Raw genomic sequence first — 23,096 nt, 5'->3', positions numbered from 1 at the left:
TGACCGGCTTTGAGATAGCAGCTGGGCGTGGCGGCGTGGCGAAGTGACCTGTAACGCCGATGCCATACGTTTGCTTCTAGATTCCACATGTTTCGACCGAGCTGCACCAAACTTGGCTTGAGTGATGCTGGTGTGATACCTGAAAATTCTATGTCATCAGATTATGACGTCATCTAAGCCCCGCCCCCTCAGAACAGGAAGTGCTATTTTTTTCCTTGGAAACTTTCATCTATGGCTCTCTTGACCTAATCAAGGTGATTCTGTGTTGGATGACAGATAGGAAGTTGATCTCGCTTGCTTTAAAGTGCCAATGGCGGCAACGCCGTTCGTATACGTTTGCCTCTACATTCCACATATTTTGACCGAGCTGCATCAAACTTGGCCTGAGTGATCCTGGAGGCTTGCCCGTCAATCCTACGTCATCACATTATGACGTCATCTAAGCCCCGCCCCCTCGGAACAGGAAGTGCCGTTTTTTTCCTTGGAAAGCTCCGTTTATGGCTCTCTTGACCTAATCAAGATGATTCGGATGATAAACTCTGTCAATGCTCGCTGCTGGCTGAACCGTGTGGGCGTGGCCAAATGGCGAATATCAGTCCCTCGCCATATGCATACGTTTGGCTCTAAATCACACATGGATCATCCGATTGGCGCCAAACTGGATCTGTATGACCTTTGTTCACCTCTAAAGAGCCCGACGGGTTTGAGATGTAATTTGACTCCACTGCGCCCCCTAAGGTAATACATCGGCTGTATCTCCTCGACGCATCGACCGATCTGCACCAGATTTTTCGACAGTCGTCGGGGAGCGCCGCCGAACGCATTCACGCGTGTCGCCCGGTGGACGGGCGGGGGAAATGCGCGACAGCTACTGCGGCGGCTGGCGGGCGGCGGTGCTGGAAACTGCGGCTGAGCTTCCGCGGTGGGGAGCGGGCTGCGGCTCTGGAAATTGTGCGAGACCTTCTGCGGTGGCTGGAACCCCCGCGGTGGCCAATAGGCCGGAGCGGCGCTTGCTGCGAGGGCCGCCCGAGGCTGCTTGCAGCTTTAATTATTATTACGATTCTGCCCCCCTAAAGAGGAGCCTTTTTGGGGGCTTTATCATATTCAAAAACTCACCAAACTTGGCGGTCGCAACTAGAAAATTTAAAAATTTTGAATTTTAAGGTTGTCGCAAAAATCGCAAAAAAAATTGCTGAACGGCGGCAACTAGCAATTTTATGTTGACACAATGGTATGAACGTACTTCATCGTAGAGACATGAAATTTGGTACACATGTAGAGCTCACCAAAAGACTCAGAACTTACATTTAATGTTATAAGCCAACTATCACAGAAAGTCGGCCATTTTGTATTGAACGTCCATTTTTTACCTCGATTTTGACGTTTACAGCCTTCGTATTTGATCGAACTCCTCCTAGGGATTTCGATTGATCGACTTCAAACTTGGTCAGTCTGATCATAAGGCATGTTTGATTTAAAGTTATCAAATTGGTGAGTTTTGGAGCATGTTGAAGGGGGGTTAGCAGGGGTCAAAGTTCACCTACTCGCCATGAAACACGAAACTCTTATATTTCCTATACAAAAACACATAGAGGGACCAAACTTTCAGTGATTGATCGACATCGGGTGCCCTACACTACCCTATGGTCAAATGATGACATCACTTAGGCCACGCCCCCTGAGAACAGGAAGTGTCATGTTTTACTGTGAACGGTCGCTATCTTAGCCCTTTGACCTAATCAACATGAAACTGTGTCCAGAGACAGAAGACATGTTGGTGTGTTGAGGATTCCAACCCTGACCGGTTTTGACATAGCAGGTGGGCGTGGCGGCGTGGCGAAGTGACCTGTAACGCCGTTGCCATACGTTTGGCTCTGAATTCCACAATTTCGGGCCCAGCTGCTCCAAACTCACTAGGATGGATCCTTATCCACCCACCGACAGGAATTCATAACAAAATTTGGTGGGCGTGGCCTAATTTATCTATAGCGCCCCCTAGAGTATTTTAAATGAACAGCCCCAAGCCATGCTTTAACCTAGAATTACGAAACTTGGTACATATGTGTATCTTGTCAGGACGTACAAAAAAGTCTATTAGAGCCATGGTCGAAACCCAACAGGAAGTCGGCCATTTTCTATTGAAGGTCCATTTTGGACCTCGAGTTTGACGTTTACAGCCTTCGTATTTGATCGAACTCCTCCTAGGGATTTCGATTGATCGACTTCAAACTCGGTCAGTCTGATCATAAGGCATGTTTGATTTAAAGTTATCAAATTGGTGACTGTATGAGCTTGCTGAAGGGGGGTTACCAGGGGTCAAAGTTCACCTACTCGCCATGAAACACCAAACTCTTATATATCCTGCACAGAAACTCACAGAGACACCAAACTTTCAGTGATTGGCCGTCATCGGGTGTCCTAAAATACCCTGTGGTGAAATGATGACATCACTTAGGCCACGCCCCCTGAGAACAGGAAGTGTCATGTTTTACTGTGAACGGTCGCTATCTTAGCCCTTTGATCTAATCAACATGAAACTGTGTCCAGAGACAGAAGACATGTTGGTGTGTTGTGGATTCAAGCCCTGACCGGCTGCGATGAAGCAGCTGTGTGCGGCGGCATGGCGAAGTGACCTGTAACGCCGATGCCATACGTTTGCTTCTAGATTCCACATGTTTCGACCGAGCTGCACTAAACTTGGCTTGAGTGATGCTGGTGTGATACCTGAAAATTCTATGTCATCAGATTATGACGTCATCTAAGCCCCGCCCCCTCAGAACAGGAAGTGCTATTTTTTTCCTTGGAAACATTCATCTATGGCTCTCTTGACCTAATCAAGGTGATTCTGTGTTGGATGACAGATAGGAAGTTGGTCTCGCTTGCTTTAAAGTGCCAACAGTTTTCAATGGCGGCAACGCCGTTCGTATACGTTTGCCTCTACCTTCCACATATTTTGACCGAGCTGCATCAAACTTGGCCTGAGTGATCCTGGAGGCTTGCCCGTCAATCCTACGTCATCACATTATGACGTCATCTAAGCCCCGCCCCCTCGGAACCGGAAGTGCCGTTTTTTTCCTTGGAAAGCTCTGTTTATGGCTCTCTTGACCTAATCAAGATGATTTGGATGATAAACTCTGTCAATGCTCGCAGCTGGCTGAACCGTGTGGGCGTGGCCAAATGGCGAATATCAGTCCCTCGCCATATACATACGTTTGGTTCTAATTCACACATGGATCATCCGATTGGCGCCAAACTGGACATGTATGACCTTTGTTCACCTCTAAAGAGCCCGACGGGTTTGAGATGTAATTTGACTCCACTGCGCCCCCTAAGTTGATACATCGGCCGTATCTCCTCGACGCATCAACCGATCTGCACCAGATTTTTTGACAGTCGTCGGGGAGCGCCGCTGAACGCATTCACGCCTGTCGCCCGGTGGACGGGCGGGGAAAATGCGCGACAGCTTCTGCGGCGGCTGGCGGGCGGCGATGCTGGAATCTGCGGCAGAGCTTCCGCGGTGGGGAGCAGGCTGCGGCTCTGGAAAGCGCGCGAGAGCTTCTGCGGTGGCTGGAACCCCCGCGGTGGCCAATAGGCCGGAGCGGCGCTTGCTGCGAGGGCCGCCCGAGGCTGCTTGCAGCTTTAATTATACTTTGTTTTATTTATGAGCGTTATTTTCTTCCTGTCGTTTCCGCTACCTTACAATCACCTTGCGTTGTGAATTTCCTCTTTACATTCCTGCGTCTGCTTCTCAGAGCGACTTATGCCGCCTTTCTGCGTGCTGCATCATCCAAACAATGGCGGCTGCTGTGAAATGTAAGAAAAATACAGGTAGGAATAAACTGAGAGTTTCAATTCAAAGAAAGATGCAGTAAAGGAAAACAAGATAATAACACTATGTAGAAAAGGTATTCCAAAGAAAATTAGGAAAGTCAAAAATAATGAGACACTATCTCATTATAATGAGATAATTTATTTTATTTTTTCAACAGAGTGGCGGAAACGGGCTTCCATAGATATCACATTAGCACACACCAGTAATAACAACAGCATAATAATAACTACCAAAGAGAAGGTGGCGCCATCACGTGACTTTGCGAATATAAACAAAGAGTGACATCATCTGTTTACTTGCTCCCAGACCCGACTGCGAGGATAAACAGCCGCTATTCCGCGTCTCCAAATGGCGACAGACATGGAAAGACTGGCTTCTTTCGAGGAGGCCTACTACGATCAGTACGACTACTACAACCTGCACGAATACTCCTGCCACGCCGGCGGCAAGGGCAGAACCAAGAGGGAGATCGAGCTGAACACGAACCGCCATTGCCCCGCTGGACACGAGAGGAAGATCGCTGAAAAATATCACAACAGCCAAATGAAGCGCAGAAGAACCAAGAGCGCGTCCTCGTGATGCCATTAGTTGTTTGTTTTTCCTGGATATTTATAGGTGAGAATCATAGTAGAAATTATCTAAATAGGGAAGCGATGTGTTTTTTTGTTGTTGTTTTTTTCCATGCAGAGATTTTGCTGACTAGTCAAGCTGCACAGGCCGCATGTCTGAGCTGATCTCTAGCAGAACACAGCTCGTTTGATCACATTTTTCCACGTTGGATTTGAACATTTGTTATTATGTTCACGCGGCTACTTTATGACGAGGCTTGTTGGTTAAATGTAGTTCTTATATGTTAAATGTGAAACATCTGCAGATGTATAAATTCAAGCAACTTAACAGCTTGAAAAATACAAAAACATTGGTGTTTATAATGCACAAACTCTACCTATCCCTGAATTGGACGTCTAATTCAGACATCTGTTTATCACTGTTTTCCTGCAGATCAGTTGGATTTCTCGTGTTGACCATGGCCAGGAGTCTCTGCCTTTCCTGATCCAGCAAATGGAGGTTGTGACATTGAGGGCATAGCCATTCATCAGTCAGGAGACAGCGCTCCACTCCTAACCTGCCCTGTAACAGGAGCCACCCCTCTCATGTTACATCTGTGCAACAATATTTAGTGTTGAGCTATATAGGTCAGTTGTGTGCTTGATTAACTTTGCTGTATAAATATGGCCATGTCTGTGGGTGAAGATGGTACTACACTGTATTTAAATTAAATAAAATGTCTCAATTTTAAACTTTGTTTTTTGGTTTGTTTATTTTATTTTTAAAAGGTCCCGTAAAAAGGCTTAGCAAGAGCTTCTGTGAATTTTTAAGTGTTGTAAGTCTTAATTAAAAGTAAAACATAATTAATTAAGTAAATAATTAAATGTACAACAAAAATAATGGAATGTTTAAGCAGCATTGATTGCATGGATCAAAAAAAATCCACCACCACTGAATACAGTCATTAGTGAACAAAGTTTGGTTATTAGTATGACTAACGGAAACTGAAAAATAATTTCTTTTTACAGCCCTGCTGGCTCTGGTGTTAATACTCAGTGATTAAAATGAGACAAAAGGTCTAAATATGAGTAGTAAGAAGCTCAAATTCTCTGACTTATAAAAATAAGTCAGAGAATCAGTAACACTTGAAGTCACCATCATTATTTTTTTCCCCAACGGAAGCTAATGCTTTTATTGTGAAAGACAATCCTCTCAACCGGAACTACTACATACTCTGCTACCCTGGTCAACTAAAAGCAATAAAACTAGTGTTTTTTGTTATATGTTTAGCTCTGTACCTGCCGGGAAAATGCAAATATGCAGTGTGTGCAGCGAACAGACTCCAAAATACAGATGTCCAACCTGCAACATACGATAGTAAGTAAACGCGTCTACATGCCTGCGGGACAGCTTATCACGTGTTAGCTGATTTTGTTAGCATAAGTAGAAACACTGAAGCATAGTTTATTACTATAATCCGTGTTATAAATGTCCATATATTTCTTTTAATACAACGTTATATTTTTGTGTTAAATAAAAATAGAGGCACATATGTAAGAATACTGTGGATAAAAACAAGGCTAAACCTAAGCAGTTAGTGACTTAAAGCATGTAGATAATCGAACCTGTCGGTGTTAACATATTATGTCACCGTTGTTTCCCTCGATAACTAACGTTTTATCGCTATAATAAATTTAAAACGAACATAAAAACTTCAACACATGGTACAGGAGCCGGTTTGGGTCAAACTGAGTTGCGATTAGTCTACCTACTGGCTACTATTGAACTGGAAAAATAAGTGAATGGGCCAGGTTTTTTTAAAATACTTTTAATATTCGTTCACAATTATAAATTCGGGAATAATTCGGAATAACATGTTTCAAATATCTCATAATTTACCACAATTATCTCATAATTAACTGTTCATCTTTTCCTCCCTCTCCTTCCCTTTTTTTCTGTTTTTATTATCGCTACTATGGACCAGGATACAGCGTCTTTGTTAAAAGTTTCGCTTGAATTTAATTGAATTGTTTCCCTTTTGTGTTGCAATCTTTGCAGTTGTTCGCTTGGCTGTTACAAGAAACACAAAGGTTCGGAAGTTTAAATCCTGTAAGTTTTTATTCGGACCGTGTATTTACAACTGATATTGACAGTTATCTTGTTTTCAGATTCCTGCCTTCCTGTTGAGAAGCCTGCTTCGTCAAATCCTGAATCTAAAGATGCTGCTGGATCTGGTAATGATTCCAAATCGCTAATATTGTTGTTATTCTCTAAAATGCCTATTTAGCATTTGCTTTGCTGTAAAAACAAACAAACAAAAAAACAACTATTTTGGAAAATTGATTTACACTTAATCATAACAAATGTGCTACATTAACGTTTTCATTGGATCCATACTGCTGACCCTTTCATTAAACTTATTTGTCTTTACTAAAGAACAGATTTAGTGCACTTTTCTTCCATGTCTCTTAACCTTTTGGTGTTCATTTTCTATTTTTAAGCCATATTGCTTTGAGTTTTCCGCCCTGGTGTTTTGCCGTCTTTGGTCTACCTCAGATATCTCAAACCTTTCGACTCCATCAAATTTTGCCAGAACTGCTAAAGATTAGATATTGTGTTTTTGAGTATAAAGGTAATTTAAATAGCTGCTTTTATTGATTTTTTTTTTTTTCAACCAGAACTGCAAATTACATTGCGATTCCAAAATTTTCTGATATACTTTCATCAGGAAAAAGCTATGTCATCAAACAGAACGATGTATCTTTTGAGGCCTGGTTCTCAATGCCTAAAAAGTGAAACCACTGAACATCCTTCCAGAATAACGATTTTTTTATTTTATTTTTTTTTGCACCAGTTAATAATGTCAAATATATATATGTTTTATGTTTTGTTCGTTTAACTTCCCAGCAGAGCCTTTGAGTTTGGGCGATCTCCTGCATGAGGACGACGTCATCGACAAAGTGCCACCGCAGAGGCTCCAGTTATTGGGTATCAAACCAGTTTTACGTTTCTCTGTAAATTTTAACACGGTTTGAGGGGCGGGGAGAGCGATGATAACATGTCAGCGTTTTTATTTCAATCGTGTTGCTTTGCTACAGGTCAGTCAACAGAGCTCAGGGATCTGCTCTGCAACCCCCACCTCAGGCAGTTACTGCGCTCCGTTGACGACGCAGAGAGCAAAGCGTCCGCCATGAAGGCCGCCATGCAGGAACCTCTTTTTGTTGAGTTTGCAGATCAGTGTTTAAAAGTTGTTGAAGGTGAAGGCAACACATTATTTTCTAATGACTGATTTGTAAAAATTACAGTAGTTTTTGATATTTCTTCATACAATTCCAAACACGCTGTATAGCAATATTTACCACTAATGACGCTGAATGTAAATAATGTTCAAATAAAGGCTCACGTTTTCATAGATTATTGATTAAACATATACGCACAGTAATTTATTGACATTTAACAGTTATATAAAATATTTTTTACAAATCAACATTAAACTGTGACTCTTTGTGATTCAAGTTTGCATACATGGATCCCTTTGTACCTGACAAAAACAGCTGATTGAACTAAATTATAAATGACATTTTCATGAATCTGCATCTAAATGAAATGAAAAGCAAATTTTTTTTTTTTACATATACCGAGTCAAAGCTGTTCATAAGTGCTTTATGCAGGCTAAAAACTGGAAAGTTTAGAACAGAGCAGCTACCTTTTCCAGACAGAAATCCATTAAAAAAAAAAAAACTTCTGGTATATTGTGTTTTACATTTACAGGCCTTTCGTTGATCTAGTATAGGAAAGACTTTGTTTCTAAGAGCAGCAACAATACCACAAATGGTAAGTTGATCTATTTCATGCATGCAGTGAACCGGAAAAATGCAACTTTTCTGCATTTAGCCACAAAGTTCTATGTATTTCATAGAGATTCTCTAAGAAAGACTAGCACTATATGCTGCATAATATGGAATTTGGTTGATAATGATCCATGTAAAGGGTCAGGTAAAGATGTGAAAAAAGTAGTTTACACAGTACTGTTCCAGGGTGAAAACAAATGTGTAGCTTTCAGAATATCACTGTGTTGGTTTATTACTTTAAAACTCATAGACGTTTGTGGCGTTAATGTGACAAACTCCACTAAACTACATAGTAAATATGCAAGTCCCTGTTTTCTGAGCCAAAGCTGTCAGTCAATGTTATGTAATGGAAAATACACTGGAGGTTAAGCATATAAATATATTGCACTTAAAACTGAATTTCATAATGCCTAACAGCTACACTGTCAGACGAATCAAGCTCTCACATGCCCACAAATGTACAATGTACAAAAAAAGACTTTGGTCCAAGACACTTCATGCAAGTGTCTCCTTGTAAATCATCTGTTAATGTGCTTTAATTTGAAACACAAATTTAAAAAAATTCCAAACGTTTTATTCCCGACATGACTGCTTATTCTTTTGGAATGTAATTTCTTAAATGAATCAAATGTAGCTTTTCCAAAAGGCACTCAGTAAGGCCTAATGGGCTCAGACATAATCTCATGCAGGCAGCGGTGCTTTGACTGTTTATGGTGCTAAAATTGTGCCATCTTCAGTACATCTTAGGAACTGCAACCAGATTGGTTTTTGTGGTTTTGTTAAGAAGTGCTACAATTAAAATAATCATAATTTATATATTTTAGATATGAATCACATATAAATATGTGATTCAAAAACAATTTCAAATGTATAGAAGATTTTTGTGATTTGATGTTGCATTATCCATCTGGACCACTTAACTGTACACGCAAACTTTTACAAATAATGGTATTTTGGCAAAAAAAATTGTTTGATTTAGTGTTCAACAATAGATGCAGAGAAGCATTATAAATATATATATATATATATATATATATATATATATATATATATATATATATATATATATATATATATTTAGATTAACTAAACTGTTTCAACTGAAGTTACTACAAAGTCTTCTCCAGCAGGATCTCGTTGAACCCCGTCACGTTGCTCTTCAGGTCCGGCTGCATGTCGGCATACAGAAGGGGCGAGCGCTGATAGTGCAGTTTCACAGATCCCTGTTGGGAGAAGAAAAACAAAACAAAAAATTAAAAGAATCACACTGAAATCCATTTATAAAGAAGGAATCGTGTTCTCACCCTGGGCCGAGCCCGAATGGAGGCGAGCCCCTGCTTGTACTGGTTGGTCTCCACCTTGTACTCTCCTCTCCTGGACGGCAGGTTGAGGGAGGTCATCACGGAAATCATCTTCTGGAAGCCCGTGGCCGTCAGGGAAACGGTGATGGAGGGTGCCGAGGCCAGAGCCAGGCCCATGGGCCAGCCGCGCACCGGGACGGGCTCCTGGAAGCTCGAGAGCTGCACGGAGCCCCGCTCCCTGACGACAGCGCTCAGCGCCGGGCTGTCGTCCGCCGCAAGGTCCTCCGCTTCGTCAAGCTCTGCTTCAGCCAAGGACTTCAACAACGCCTGCCCGAATATTTACACCGTGAAGTTACGTCCCGTGTCCAAGAAAAAATAAAAATGATAGAAAAAGGAAAAATGGTGGCGCTCGTTCTCACCCTCCATTTCTTCCAGGTGTTTTGGATCACTGAGGCCGCTCCGTTCCACCTCCGGATCTGCTTCCTGACCAGCCAGGACCTCACAGCTGCACACAGTCCGAAACGTCCGACAGTAAACAGCCGGATCGCTCACGAGGCAAGTCGAGGTTAGGGCCGCAGCTAATGACTGTTTCAGTAATCGATTCATCTATTGATTATTCTAAAAGTCACATGCTACAGATGTTTTATTTAATACTTTTTAAAAATATAATATTAGAAACAAATTGAGAGATGCAAACAAAGATTTTCAAATATATTTTACTGCCTAAAATGCAATAATAGTATTCTTTTAGTGTACGCTCGATAATTTGTAGCAAGTCTACAATGGAGCATTTGGGCCATGACAAAAAAAAAACAACAACACAAGAATAAAATCATAATATTATGAGAATAACGTTGCAAATAATATGAGAATACAGTTTTAGTTTTATGAGATGAAGTCATAATATTGACATTTTTTTCTGGTAATACTATGGTTTTATTCCGGTAATATTACATTATTCTCATAATATTACGACGTTTTTGGATTAACTGATTAATAATTAGGCAGCAAAAAGTGCTTAATAGGATTTTTTTTTTTTTTACAGAATTTGAACCAGATGAACTATGCTACTTGTGGGATTCTGGGTAAAACTTATTTATTAAAAAAAAAATGTATTCTTAAATGTAAATGTATATATTATAATATATTAATAATATATTAATAATCGATTAATTGGATTAATCACGATTAATCCAATTAATCGTTTCAGCCCTAGTTGAGATTCATGAAATGACAGTAATGCTACATGTATTTATCTCAGACTTGCACCGAAAGAACATCAGAAAGCAAGACGACATGCGGCATGTCCTGCTTCTCAGAGGACAACCTGTCTGGACCTCCATGTGCCGACACCGCGTGTTCCCGACTCACCGGGTCAGAGTCAGCACTCACAGTGGAATCGAGGCCAGGCGGCTCTGCCTAATTCCTGCCAGCTTCACCTGTTCGGACCGGCAACCAGTTTACCTGCTTGGATTAACGTGGCAGACTGCCGGCGGGCGAGGCGTCGGCGCCGCTGGTGTCGCAGCCAGCAGCACTGAATGGTGAAGGCACACCGAGACAGGATCTTCCCTCTGTGATCCTCCAGCAGGTCGAGCTGTGAAGAATTTGAAAGATCCGACTGAGTCGAAACATCACTACGACAAACTCCTGGCAATAGTTTGGGGGTCAATTCATCTCTCGTGTTTGTCGTCACAGTGCCTTAAAAATAGTTTCCCCACCACTTAATTTTTTTTATTAATATATCTTGTATTGGGATTTCATGCGACAGACGCAAACAAAGTAGCACATAATTGGAAAGTTTAAGGAAATGAAAATCTGAATAATGTGGCATGCATTTTTATTCTGTCTACTCGACTCTCATTCACCGCAATAAAATCGGCTGCAAACGTTTGATTAAAGAAGTCAGCGTTTTTGCCTTCGGGTGTTTACAGATCAATATAGATTAGAGCTGCAACTAATTATTTTAGTATTCGCTTATTCAAATGATTAATCAAATATTTTTTTTGCCTCACATTCTGCACTTTTTCTTCATTTAACTACTGCAATATTAGAAATAGTGAGCTATTTCTAATATCACAGTAGTAGTATCACATATCACATGCCTAAAATTGTCTGAAATAAAAAATACGAAAAATATTTTCTTATTTTTTTAAATACAAAAATAAACAGTTATTGCCTAAAATGCAATACCATAGCATTCCTTTGCAGTATCATTTGTGCAGTAATTAATAAATTTTTGCATTAACCGATAAATACTTGGCCAGCAAAAAGTGCTTTATATGACTTCTTTTTTTTTTTTTTTTTACAGAATTTAAACTTTGTCAGCTAAAACAGCCATTTGAGCAGTTCAGGTAAAACATATTTATAGTTTTCTTTTTATCTCAAATGTAAAATGTATATATTTTTTGTACCATTTTTGCTTAATTACTGCTCTGATTATGTTGTTCTTTCAGCAAATTACCTTTGTCAGAGCATTTTCTAGTTAATGATAAATCAAAAACTAAATTACTTGACGATTATTACAATAATTAATTAATCACGATTAATCGTTTCAGCCCTAATATAGAAATATTGGGCTGCGGTAATAGCTAAATACATCTTGTATTAATTAGGACCGTATACTTTTCATTGTTGTTGTTGTGGTTACATATGTTGTTTGTCTCTGTGGTTTCTTGATTCTCTTTTTTCTCTCTTTTTGCAGGTGTACAAACAGACTTCCAGGGTGTTTTCTTGTTTTTTTTCTTCTTCTTCTTCTTGTCTTCTGGTCCTACCTTCCTCTTCACTGACCCATCTCACTCCCATTTTTCTCTTTCTGTTTCCTCTTTGTGTCCATAGTCATTTCTAATAAAGTTATATATCTGGCCTTAATGAAAGAACAACAGGGACACAGAAGGGAAGATATAAGAAGTTCTTGTAGGGCATTCAGCAAAAAAGTTAAAGATTTCATTTACGCGTTGAAGCATAAAGGTAGACACAATACACCTCAGGCTTTTCTTCGTAAAAAGATTAGAAAACCATGTATTGTGCACAACGTTTTGTTGGTCTGTTGCATAAAATCCCAATAAAATAGATCAAATAAATACTTTTGCACACCACTGTAGTTACCCACTCACCATTAGCTGCGTGAGGAAGACCTTAGTCTTCCCGCAGTGCACCAACGACCTGCGTCCGTCACACGACACATTATGCTGGAGCGCCACCCGGAGGAGCTTCTCCACCTCCTGCTGCAGAACGTTGGTGCTTTCGGCATCGGGATCTGAAACACAGGAATGAGGATGAATAAAGGCTAGATCAGCCTAACAACCCAACAGCATCTGTGTCAGTGTGAGGAATATTGAGAGCTAATGGAAAACATTAAAGTGCTTCAAACTCAGAGATGAAGAGTTGTGGCTTCATTAGAGGTGATTTAGGGCTGCAATTAACAGTTATTTTAGTAATTGATTATTCTATCAATTAGTTTGATGTTTAATCGGACGAAAAAAAAATTGGTACATTCTTCAGATTTTTTATTAACCACTAAATCTTATTAGAAATACCTTCATTTTTTTTTTAAATATTTAATATCAAAATAGAATATACATGGTGTGGAGCGTTACATTAATGAAAGAGAAAAAAGAAAATAATTCATAGCAAATTTATAGCAAAAAAAATATAAACTCCGTTTAATGATTAATCGATTACTAAATTAGTTGACGATTATTCCAATAATCAATTTGTCACGATTAATCAGATGAATCATTTCAGCTCTAAAGGTGAGTGAGTAATGTCAACAAACCAAATATCCAAACTAAAATGCAACCAAAAACAAGAAAATGGGAATAAAAACCTATACATATGCAAAACTATAAATAAAACTATAAACAAAATTTCCCTTCAAACAATATTAATCAACAGAATGGAAATTATTGAGCTTGTGTCAATTTATCCTTAATTGACTCACTGCTTATTGCAACAGGCTTAGATGTGAAGCACAGAAATAAGCTGATGCTGCGAGAACATTAGAGGAAAACAAATGCTTTAAATAGAAGTTTACAACCCAAACACAAAGACAGAGTGGTGAGGCATGCAGAGATGGCGTTTACCTGTAAAGTTCAGAAGATGCTAAAAAGTCTTTCAAACTGAAAAGTCCCAAGAAAAGTAGAGAAGTGATTTTACTGAGAAGACAAATGAAAGGTAAGGAGAATAAACCTGCAGATCCAGGTAGAGGAAATAAAATCATTAGACCTCCCCGATCAACCAGGAACCGATTCAATAATAATATAAACTCACCAGCATCCAGTCGACTAGATGTTGAACATTTCCCGATCGGTCCATAACGCTGGACGAAGCTTTTCAAAGGAATTCTGTGCAACAAAAATTACGTTAGATCCCCCTAAAGCTTAGAAAAATATCGCACTACTAGAGTGTGAGGAGGAAAGCTGCACCTTATTGGAAAACCTGCAGCGCTGATGTGAATGGTCTCCACGATCCCACAGGCCTCCAGCTGCAAAATAACCTGACGGAAAAGCATCAGACATGTCCCTTCGGTGGACGTGGACGGCGATGAGACGATGCAGACGTGTGAGCCGATCACTATACCTCTCTGTTCTTAAAGGTGAGCGGCCTGCAGTCGGAGTTGGGTTTGATGCAGCGGGTGTAGTGAGGAGCCGTGGTGAGGAGGAGCTTCATCAGGTTCTCCAGCGAGTTCTACATGCAAATCACATCATTTTAGAATCTTTTCATCTCTAATCTCCATTGTTTTTATGCCAGATTCAATTTTAATATTTTTTTTCTCACTTTCTTTTCTAAAAGAAAAAAAATTCAAATCTATACTCTTTATTTTGTTGGTATTACTGCCAATTTTATCATATATATATATACACAGTATATATATATATATATATATATATACACTATATATATATATATATATATATATATATATATATATATATATATATATATATATATATATATATATATATATATATATATATATATATATATATATACACTATATATATATATATATATATATATATATATATATATATTTTTTTTTTTTTTTTTTTTTTAATCAAACTTAATTTTATGTCTTATCTTATGTTGCTTATCTGTGATGTTGCAATTATTGGGAAGCACTTCAGTCAGCTGAGGTTGTTTTACATAAATAAATTGTGATTTCTTTATATTACAATCAGTAATTGATTAAATGATTAACCAATTACTGAATCAGCTGATGATTATGTCCTGCAATCACAATTAATCTGACTAATTGTTTCTGCACTGATTGCTACCGGAGTACCATGCTGAGATGCAGTGTGTTAACACACACACACATGGTTAAACCTTTCCAGGAGAAACAGCACAACCCACAGCAAGCATGTTGGTGATAAATGCTTTCGTCGTTTACTCCTACCTTAAACTTGGAGATCACTGTGACTCTACTGAGTCCCTTGCTCTGAGGAATCTCAGTTTCCTTGTCAGAGAAGATCTCATGAAGAAGGAGATTGTCAGATTTCTCAAGCAGGCCAATGAGCTCTGGTGGCACCGGATCCTGAGAGAGAAAACCTTCGTGAACACGACCAGATGGAGGTTTGGTCACTCTGTTTGAACGAGAGCTAAAAGACGGCCTCTTACCTTGTTTTTCTCCACCATGCCTTCTAACTGGTAGCTAACTTTGCCCGCGTAATGGGCCACAGTGAAGTGTGGCACCTTGCTGAACTTGTCCCAGCAGATGTTGCCGTTGCCCTCCAGCTCCTTCTCCAGGCGACCCCGCAGCGCTGTCGAGTCCGAGGCTCGGTTCAGGCGACTCTCCTTCAGGACGAGATAGAAACCAACAGGTCATTCGTCCACTGGGACACGTTGAGTCAGCTGCAGCGTTGCTTTTAAGAATGTGGATGTGATAACTGGAGATGCACTGATCAGGCTTTTCCTGGCCTGTACCAATTTGTTTGTTAGACTTGGAGGTTTAGATTTTTTCAAAGGTCTACATCATATATGAGAGAAAATATGTGTGTTGTAGGTTCTTTAATCAAGGTACTTTCAACAAAAATGAAAGAAACAACCATTTATTAATCAAAACAAAAGTCCTTAACGCCTTATATGACTTTTATTCAGTGGATTGAACTGCATGTTCTTACTTGACGCATTTACAGTCTCAAAATTCAGATTCTCCAGGAAGATGCGATGTTGTGATCACAACTATTCATTCACTATACGCAAAGTTTGCGTGGATTTGCTATTTTCAAAAGTAATCGCAACTTCTCCATAAATCTGACTAATCACCTGAATGTTTTCTGTATTTTCTTTTTTTCTGATCAGTCAGAAAAAAAGAAGGTTGGTCAGCTGAATTTTGACCAACCTCTTTAGTCCTCTTCTAATTTAACCTCATTTCATGGCGTCTCTTGAAAGCCGAACAAGCAAGATGAACACATGTTTTTTTTTTTTTTTTTGCAAAAACCATTTTGCGATGTTCTGTACAATTTGCTTTTATTCTGCATAGAGTTCATGTTAACTTGAATAACCAGGAATTCTTCTTTTGCACTTTGACAACTCCTCAGGGCATGACTTTGTTTGTATTGTGGAGAATTATCTGTTCTCCATGCTAGGTTCTTGATGCATGAGGTTGAAGAAGAGTCAGTGAGTTGAATTCATGAATTACATTTATTAATGCCAAAATACAGCTGGTCCATTTCTTATGCCCCATTTAGGAGCTAACAGACAAAATGGCAACAAGGAACAATATGTCATTCTATTTGTTAGCCTCTATCTGAGCTATGCCCTAAAAAGTGCGTTCCTTAGTGTGTCATATCCTTTAACCTTAGCTTTGAGAGGGTTTCCTAACATGTCACTTCCTTTAGCTTTGCAACTAGCTAAAAGAGATTTCCTGAAAGTACTTAAAAATGTTATTTGCACTATAAATATTAACTGTGTTAAAAAAAATTTGGTAAGGTTGTGAGCAGCAATGTCACCTTTTTTGTAAGATCATGCAATTGCAAAAATAAAGCTTAAAAATGAAGCTTTATCGGTTAAAAATTAATCAATCTCCTGCGATATTATTTTGTGAAACGATCACAAAAAAACCTGGCAACATTCTGGAGGAACTGAATTATGGAGGCAACACTCCGTTCAGACGGAATTAATGAACTGGGAAGAGCATCCCAATTTTTCAAGATTTTATCTAGTGATTAAATGAATTGTTTGTAATCTCTAATTACAAACAATGGAAGTCGCTGTAGAGTAAGAATAAATAAAAGTTTACCTCATTAAGAAGAGAAAACACACTGATAGGGCTTCCCTCTAAAAGGTCGAGGCAACTCTGGTTGTCTTGGTATTTAATGAAGGACCACTCCAAGCCTTCTGACACGTACTCTTCCTGAGGAAAGGCAACAAATAGCGCTGATGTTTAAATACCCAAACGTGCATCCAAATGCATCCCTACTGACGTGGTAAATAAAACTGAATGTCTCTACCTGCTGAGCTCGGAGGTAATGGGCCACAAAGTGCTGCTGCAGTTTCTCATTGGCGTAGTTGATGCACAGCTGCTCCAAGTTGTTGATCTGAAAACACTCGAAGCCGTACACATCCAGCACGCCTGCAGATTACAGACGACTGTCAGAGCTGGTGTGGAGAAGCTGGGGGTCATTCCCACTCCGACGGAGGGAATAAAGCTTTACCTATAAAGTTGCACCATTTGGACTGGTCGGCGCATATGCAGCTGTTGATGAACGTCACTAACCACTCAAATAATCTGGTGGGAAAAGGAAAACGTTGAATATAGCATTAAATATGTTAAAATGGAGATGGGAATTTAGCCATACCACTTCTCCTATTTTACGTTTCGTCAACTTACAACCACTAACTTTAGAATGGGACTTTATGTGGTACAACAATACTTACTTTTTAAGTGAAATTTTTCTTTTTCGCACACTAATCTAAAAAGTGTGACAACATGTACTCGTGTTCAGAATTTAACACCTGAAATTGGGCCTCCGTCTCTTTAAGAAACTCCTGCTCTTTCTAAAACTCCGCCTTCAGGAAGTCATCAAAACATGCCTCCTCTATTAACCCTTTATTAACGTTTTTGCCAGTGTTGCACTGAAGAAGTAGCTCCTATAATGAGCTCAGCAGATGTTCTACAAGGTGTTTGCTAACTGCTGCTGGCTAGTCTGAAGGAGCTGAGTGGGGGAATCGCGAGAAAGGGAAGAAGTTAGGTCACTTGAAAACTGCAGCTGCGCCTTGACGGCGGTGCTAGATCTACACAGGCTGAATGGCTGCCACGGGAGATAAAAGGATTTCTCAACCAATAAAAGCAACACTCCAGATATGTTTTTGATGAGGGAATAACATTATAACATGTCATAAAGCCCAAAAAAGTTGATTCTTCATAATACTGCCCCTTTAAATTTCTCCTCACAGACTCTCAGCATCCAGTCTGACATCATTCACTTCACAGTTACGTCCTACTTTATGCTGCTCTAAAATGCTACGGTTACTAATTTCAATGAATACTTTGCTGACTACTTGCTGAGCTACTTAATGATCAACTTGCAGCTCTTACTGGCCGTAGATGACCTTGGCCAGGCAGTCCCGCCTCACTCCGCACTCTGCTTGGGAACAGGGCTTCAGGACGTTTTGCTTCCCCGCCTTCAGCGTCCTCACTCTCAGACACCTACAGAGCTCCTCCCCTGGGACGCCCAGCAGGTCGCCGGCTCTCTGCAAGAAGTCTAGAAAGTCGTGCTTCATGATGATCAACGCACGAGCTAGCTTTAGCTTTCCAAATTTGTAGCTTTTTCGTTGAGTATTTGTATGATTTGCTGATCAACCTGTGGAATCGAAGCTACCTTCAGAGTCTTGGTCAAGGTCGCAGGGTTGGGATTCATTTGTTGAAGAGCAGAAACTCACATTCCCCAATTGCAGAATCCCCGCTAAAACCTGTGATGAAAAAACATTACACAATATTATTATTATTATTATTAAGTGCTGATTTTTTTAGTCTGAAAAGTTGCTACATATAGTGTCAAAGTCACTAAGTTGGCAACAGTGGGATGGCTATCAGCTGCATGAACCTGCTGGGTGAGTCTGTCAGTCTCACAAACATTTTGTCACATCAGCCAAAACTGTCAAGTCAAAACATCCAAAAAATGTAATATTCTTAGTAAAAACGTTTACTTGTGAGATTTTTTCTTTCTACCAACTTAAGAATGTAATAGTGTAATTAAACAAAAGAAGTAGTCAGATTTGTTTTAATGAAAGGTGATGTGTAAACATGTTTAGTAGATTTGTCTTATTAAAATAAATATTTATCAAGGGTTTTATTGGAAATATAGTAAAAATGTAGTCAGTTAAAAAAGCTAGATTTAGGTCACTCTGTCTTTGGAACTGGATAGATTTTGTCTCTGCACAAGAATGCAAAACATATGGTTATTTAAAGATGAATACTTTGATTTTTAAATTATCTGCTATCTTTCTGCCACAATTAAGAATAAAAAAGCTTCCATCTGCATCAACCAACTGTGCTGGGGGCTAATTTTGTGTTATTTTTAAATTGCAGTCGCGTCCGTACAAAATCAGTCAAGAGTGGCCCCCGGGTCACTCTTTGGACACCCGTGCATTAGACCAAAAGGAGAACGGTGGCTGATTTTCAAACCTTTGTGGAGTTAGACGGAATCAGAGGATAACATCACTTTTACATCTACATATCAGCCAATCGCCGATCTCCCAAAGTTAAGAAAATTGGGACCAATTTATTGTTGCATCACTAATTAATGTGCAGCTAAAGTAGCTTCTTTAACGACAAGTTACTTGACATTGAATCTTATTCAAATGATTAATTGGTGTAACTCTTACTCTAAATATCTGTCTTTGCCTTTCTGCATCAATTCCTAGGTGAACCATTGCCTCAGCGGTTTCAAGAAAACCATCCTCTGTAAAAAAGAAAGAAAACAATTAAGTTATTTGTACAGACGTTAATAGGAGGCCTCAATAGATATAAAAACAAACACCAACCCTCAATTTGTTTTTCACAATTCGGCAGCCACACAAAACACTGATCCTGTGGCATCTTCCAGTCTGTTCTCTGCTCATCTGTGGCTCCTTTCATCATCTATAAAAACAGCACAAAGCTTTGTAAACACACCAATACTGTACAGGTAGAAAAATAAATAAATCACACGGGCGTCAGGTGTCGGGGGCTCACTTGGTAGAAGATGTGGAAGTTCCTCTCATTGGCTGGCTGACAGGCCACCCTGGTCTTCTCCAACAAGTACGTTTGCACTGAAGCGCCGACCAGCAGCTGAGCTCTGGATGTGAGTTGAGTAGGACAGGGTGAGCTAACCCGCTGACAGGATGTGAGGTCATGAAAAGTGGAAGGTGCCACTGGTACCTGTTCATCTGCAGCTGGATGTACTTTCCAAAGCGGCTGCTGTTATTGTTGCGCAGCGTGCAAGCGTTGCCTGGAGACAGAGAGCGCTGATGAATGACTCGTCACACCAGTAAATCTCACTTTAGTGAACTATTGTGAAGTGGATGAAAAATTTGTAATAGGGTTTTTAATTTTTTTTTTCTGAAAAGTGTGCTGTGCATTTATGCTCAACATCTCAATAAAATACATTAAAGTTTGTGGTGGGAGCATGACAACATTTTTTAAAAATTAGAGCTATGAAAGAGCAACAAATGAATACTTTTGTAAAGGGAGTGTACATACATATAGTTTATTGTCGTACCAAAAGCTTCCATCAGAGGATTGGAGTCCAACACTCTCCTCTCGATCCTCTCCACCGCGTCCTGACTGCTGACGGCCTGGGCAGAGGCTGCCACAGTGGCGTAGTATTTCATCAGGCAGCGAGACGTCCATGTCTAGAACAAAGGGAATCATTGACAGACCAACAGCGACTCAAAAACATATTTAAAAAATCTGAGCAACAGCAGGGGAACTCCACAGACCTATAATAAAATCAAAAAGGAAAAGCTAAACTGATATTTTAAACATCTGTTTGACATGACAGCATTAGCGTTATTTGTGAATTTACCTTCCCGGCTCCGCTCTCACCGCTAACAACCAGTGACTGGTTCACTGGCTCCAGCTGACCCTGAACGTTCCTGTAAGCCTCCTCCGCCACAATAAAGATGTGAGGTTTGAACTCCTGGAATTAAAAAGAACCCGGAAAGTCCATATTTAAATAAGAGCCAACAGGTCGATGACGGCATGGCGCTTTAGCAGCGATGACGTGAATACCTGAGGCTGAGTAGCGTAGTGATACTCCTTCATCACATCCACAGAGTACAGGTCTGGAATGGGCTGGAAAGGGTTGAGAGCCACCAAGGTGCAGCCGGCGTGGGTGTAAAACACCTTCAAACTGTACCTGGCCTGCAGGCATTTTAGCACTAGCAGAAGGCGCGATGCTTGTTAAGCATTAAACGGAAAGACGTGACGAGGACAAAGTTTTGAATTCTGCTGGAGCATTTGGACATTTTGCACTTGGTACCTGTTGCTGGAGTCACAGGGTTCACTTTGGTGAGGTCATCAAAAGTGTGCAGCTGGTCCTCGTCAATAAGAAAGGCCTGGACGTCATCCTCCAACGGATCATTTCGGCTTTGGTCAGGTGAGTGGACTCTCTGGGTGACTCCCTTCACCTGAGTGGAAAGATTAGGTGAGAAAATGTTAAAAGGATCGATGCAGTTGAAGCCAAATGGATGATGATGATGTGGTTTTGTACATATTATGCTTGTTATTCCCACAACATGAGGGACATATTTAAAAAACAAACACCTCTCTGCAGAAACAAAACGACTCGTGACATCTTCATGATATTAAGGGTTATTCAGGGTTCCTTTAAATTTTCCATTTTAAAATCCAGGCATTTCAGAGTATATTAGGGGACTTTTTATCAGTTAATTTATGACTTTTTATCAGTTATTTTAAAACACTCAATTAATTGGATTTTAATTATCTTTTTCTTGCAGAAATCTGTATAGGAAACAGGGCTGTTGTTTGCTTTATTCTAAAAGAGAACTTTTTTTTTACATCAGGATGAATCTAAAGTTAATCATATCTAAAATAACTAGAAAGAAACCATTTTAAATATCAAAAATAGTGGGATCTAATTTTAAAACTAGACGTAAAATACTCTAGAGGTCAGAAAGGCATTTCAGGCAATTTAACATCCTACCTTTTATTTGATTTTTAAGTAAAAAAAATAAATAAATAATAATAATAATAATAAAATACTGTACATGTGGACGCTGATATGTTTAGAATCTAAACATGGTGGAAGCGCTGAGTGTGGATGAATTTAATTTAATTAACAGGAAAATAAGACTTGTATTTTTCTGCATTTGATCACTGCTTAATCCAAGCTGTGATTGATTGATTCATGAATCTCTAATGCAATGTGGTTACTACATTTGCACACCCTGTAACCTCTTATTCTCTTTTTTTTTTTTTTAGAATAAAAAGGCCAGTAAAAAATGCATTTACTCAGTCACAAACAATTTGCCCTGACTAATGGACGCCTGCCATATGACCTGAACCTGCTGCCCTTCTTGAAGACTGCCACCTGTTCAAGGTGTTCAGAGACACTTAATCCACTAGTAGGTAGCCTACATCCCATAATACCGCCATTTTAGAGCCATGATGTAATTTATTTAGGAAACAGAACAGGTTGTAATTATCAGCACACATAACATGGGATGTATAATAAGGTTTGAAATGTCTATTATAAATTAGTAGTGAGTGTGAACAACACAAAGAAAGTAACTTTACATTTCCTGTGACACACTGTTTGACAGCTAGAGCTGCAACGTAAAGCATTGTACATTTATTTTCATTATTAATCAGGCGCAGATTGGTCACAGGTATACACGTCCTTCAATTAAATAAAAAAAGATAAACTTTATGACTGTAAGTCTGGCGTTCATAAGCAAGAGAAGGTACGGATTTCTGTTGTTTAGGTTAAACATAACATATTATAAGTTTATATACTCAGAAAAAGATCTAAATAAACTCCCGGTGAAAAACTTCGTGTTCGGGTCCTAACTTACCGCTGCCCCTCCATTCCTGGGTCCCACAGCAAAGTTCCGCCGGTCGGTGGAAGAACGCATTTATTTGACACCTTTCCCTGTATCTGGCCTAAAACTCTACCGAGAAAATAAAACCTCTGGGCCTTATTTCTGATTCAAATGAGTTACTACTCTATGATAGATAAAACGTCCTCTGCTGTCAGCAACAACTCAAGGACGACTTCTACTGGTTGTCCCGCTGCCTTCCAGTCCAGACTCCCGAACCACACGTCATTCCCGCCCTCTTCCCAGCCATTCAGGGACTGCTCGTTTGAAGCAAAATCAAACCTGAATGCTGTACAACTTCATACATATATTATCCCTCTAATTGAATACGGGTTCAGTTTGGAGCTGTATTTTAATTTTAGCATACAAAGAAGGCCTTTTAAACTTCCACAGCGTGACTTTTTTTATTTTATTTTCCATATATAAAGTCTTCCACGGGACTTACTGTGTACAAGTAGGTTGCTTAGAGTATTATTTTAGTTTTAATATAAATTTTTGTATATTTTATGAAATTGT

The 23,096-nt window shown here is 39.6% G+C and overlaps 3 protein-coding genes and 2 long non-coding RNA genes across 11 annotated transcripts; 4 read left to right on the top strand and 1 right to left on the bottom strand.

The window, feature by feature from the left end:
- The first annotated feature begins 4,096 nt into the window (after positions 1-4,096).
- Positions 4,097-5,133, top strand: LOC102220786 (nuclear protein 2-like). Its single transcript, XM_005800781.2, has 2 exons — positions 4,097-4,447; positions 4,835-5,133. The coding sequence occupies exon 1, from the start codon at positions 4,181-4,183 to the stop codon at positions 4,409-4,411; it is 231 nt and encodes a 76-aa protein (XP_005800838.1). The 5' UTR covers positions 4,097-4,180; the 3' UTR covers positions 4,412-4,447; positions 4,835-5,133.
- Positions 5,134-5,231: 98 nt separating this feature from the next.
- Positions 5,232-9,704, top strand: znhit3 (zinc finger HIT-type containing 3). Of its 5 annotated transcripts, XM_023342417.1 has the most exons (7): positions 5,232-5,758; positions 6,440-6,471; positions 6,550-6,615; positions 7,289-7,369; positions 7,480-7,638; positions 8,153-8,215; positions 9,618-9,703. In XM_023342417.1, the coding sequence occupies exons 1-6, from the start codon at positions 5,664-5,666 to the stop codon at positions 8,167-8,169; spliced, it is 450 nt and encodes a 149-aa protein (XP_023198185.1). In that variant the 5' UTR covers positions 5,232-5,663; the 3' UTR covers positions 8,170-8,215; positions 9,618-9,703. The 5 variants fall into 5 exon arrangements, with proteins under 5 accessions (XP_023198185.1, XP_023198186.1, XP_023198184.1 ...); XM_023342418.1 differs by lacking the exon at positions 8,153-8,215 and having other exon boundaries at positions 9,618-9,704; XM_023342416.1 differs by lacking the exon at positions 9,618-9,703 and having other exon boundaries at positions 8,153-9,236.
- myo19 (myosin XIX) lies at positions 9,308-22,790 on the bottom strand. Of its 3 annotated transcripts, none has more exons than XM_023342413.1 (24): positions 22,557-22,790; positions 21,002-21,149; positions 20,752-20,900; positions 20,546-20,659; positions 20,240-20,372; positions 19,900-19,969; positions 19,714-19,816; positions 19,524-19,620; positions 19,365-19,441; positions 18,341-18,449; positions 18,076-18,241; positions 17,192-17,265; positions 16,988-17,109; positions 16,777-16,890; positions 15,153-15,329; positions 14,932-15,069; positions 14,112-14,219; positions 13,958-14,028; positions 13,803-13,876; positions 12,647-12,789; positions 10,998-11,127; positions 9,953-10,038; positions 9,537-9,860; positions 9,308-9,455 (listed from the first exon to the last, which is right to left on the bottom strand). In XM_023342413.1, exons 1-24 carry the CDS (start codon positions 22,614-22,616, stop codon positions 9,342-9,344), a joined length of 2,901 nt encoding a protein of 966 aa, XP_023198181.1. In that variant the 5' UTR covers positions 22,617-22,790; the 3' UTR covers positions 9,308-9,341. The 3 variants fall into 3 exon arrangements, with proteins under 3 accessions (XP_023198181.1, XP_005800878.1, XP_023198182.1); XM_005800821.2 differs by having other exon boundaries at positions 18,359-18,449; XM_023342414.1 differs by lacking the exons at positions 9,308-9,455; positions 9,537-9,860; positions 9,953-10,038; positions 10,998-11,127 and adding an exon at positions 13,616-13,651 and having other exon boundaries at positions 12,737-12,789.
- LOC111610080 lies at positions 9,796-10,973 on the top strand. The gene is made up of 4 exons (XR_002753487.1): positions 9,796-9,884; positions 9,969-10,098; positions 10,579-10,618; positions 10,795-10,973. It is a non-coding gene; the product is annotated as an uncharacterized LOC111610080 (long non-coding RNA).
- LOC111610081 lies at positions 10,986-12,653 on the top strand. Its single transcript, XR_002753488.1, has 3 exons — positions 10,986-11,074; positions 11,842-11,884; positions 12,235-12,653. It is a non-coding gene; the product is annotated as an uncharacterized LOC111610081 (long non-coding RNA).
- Positions 22,791-23,096: the final 306 nt, after the last annotated feature.

Source organism: Xiphophorus maculatus, chromosome 11, assembly GCF_002775205.1.
Source record: "Xiphophorus maculatus strain JP 163 A chromosome 11, X_maculatus-5.0-male, whole genome shotgun sequence".
NCBI lineage: Eukaryota > Metazoa > Chordata > Actinopteri > Cyprinodontiformes > Poeciliidae > Xiphophorus > Xiphophorus maculatus.
This window is presented reverse-complemented; position numbering and strand designations above follow the sequence as displayed.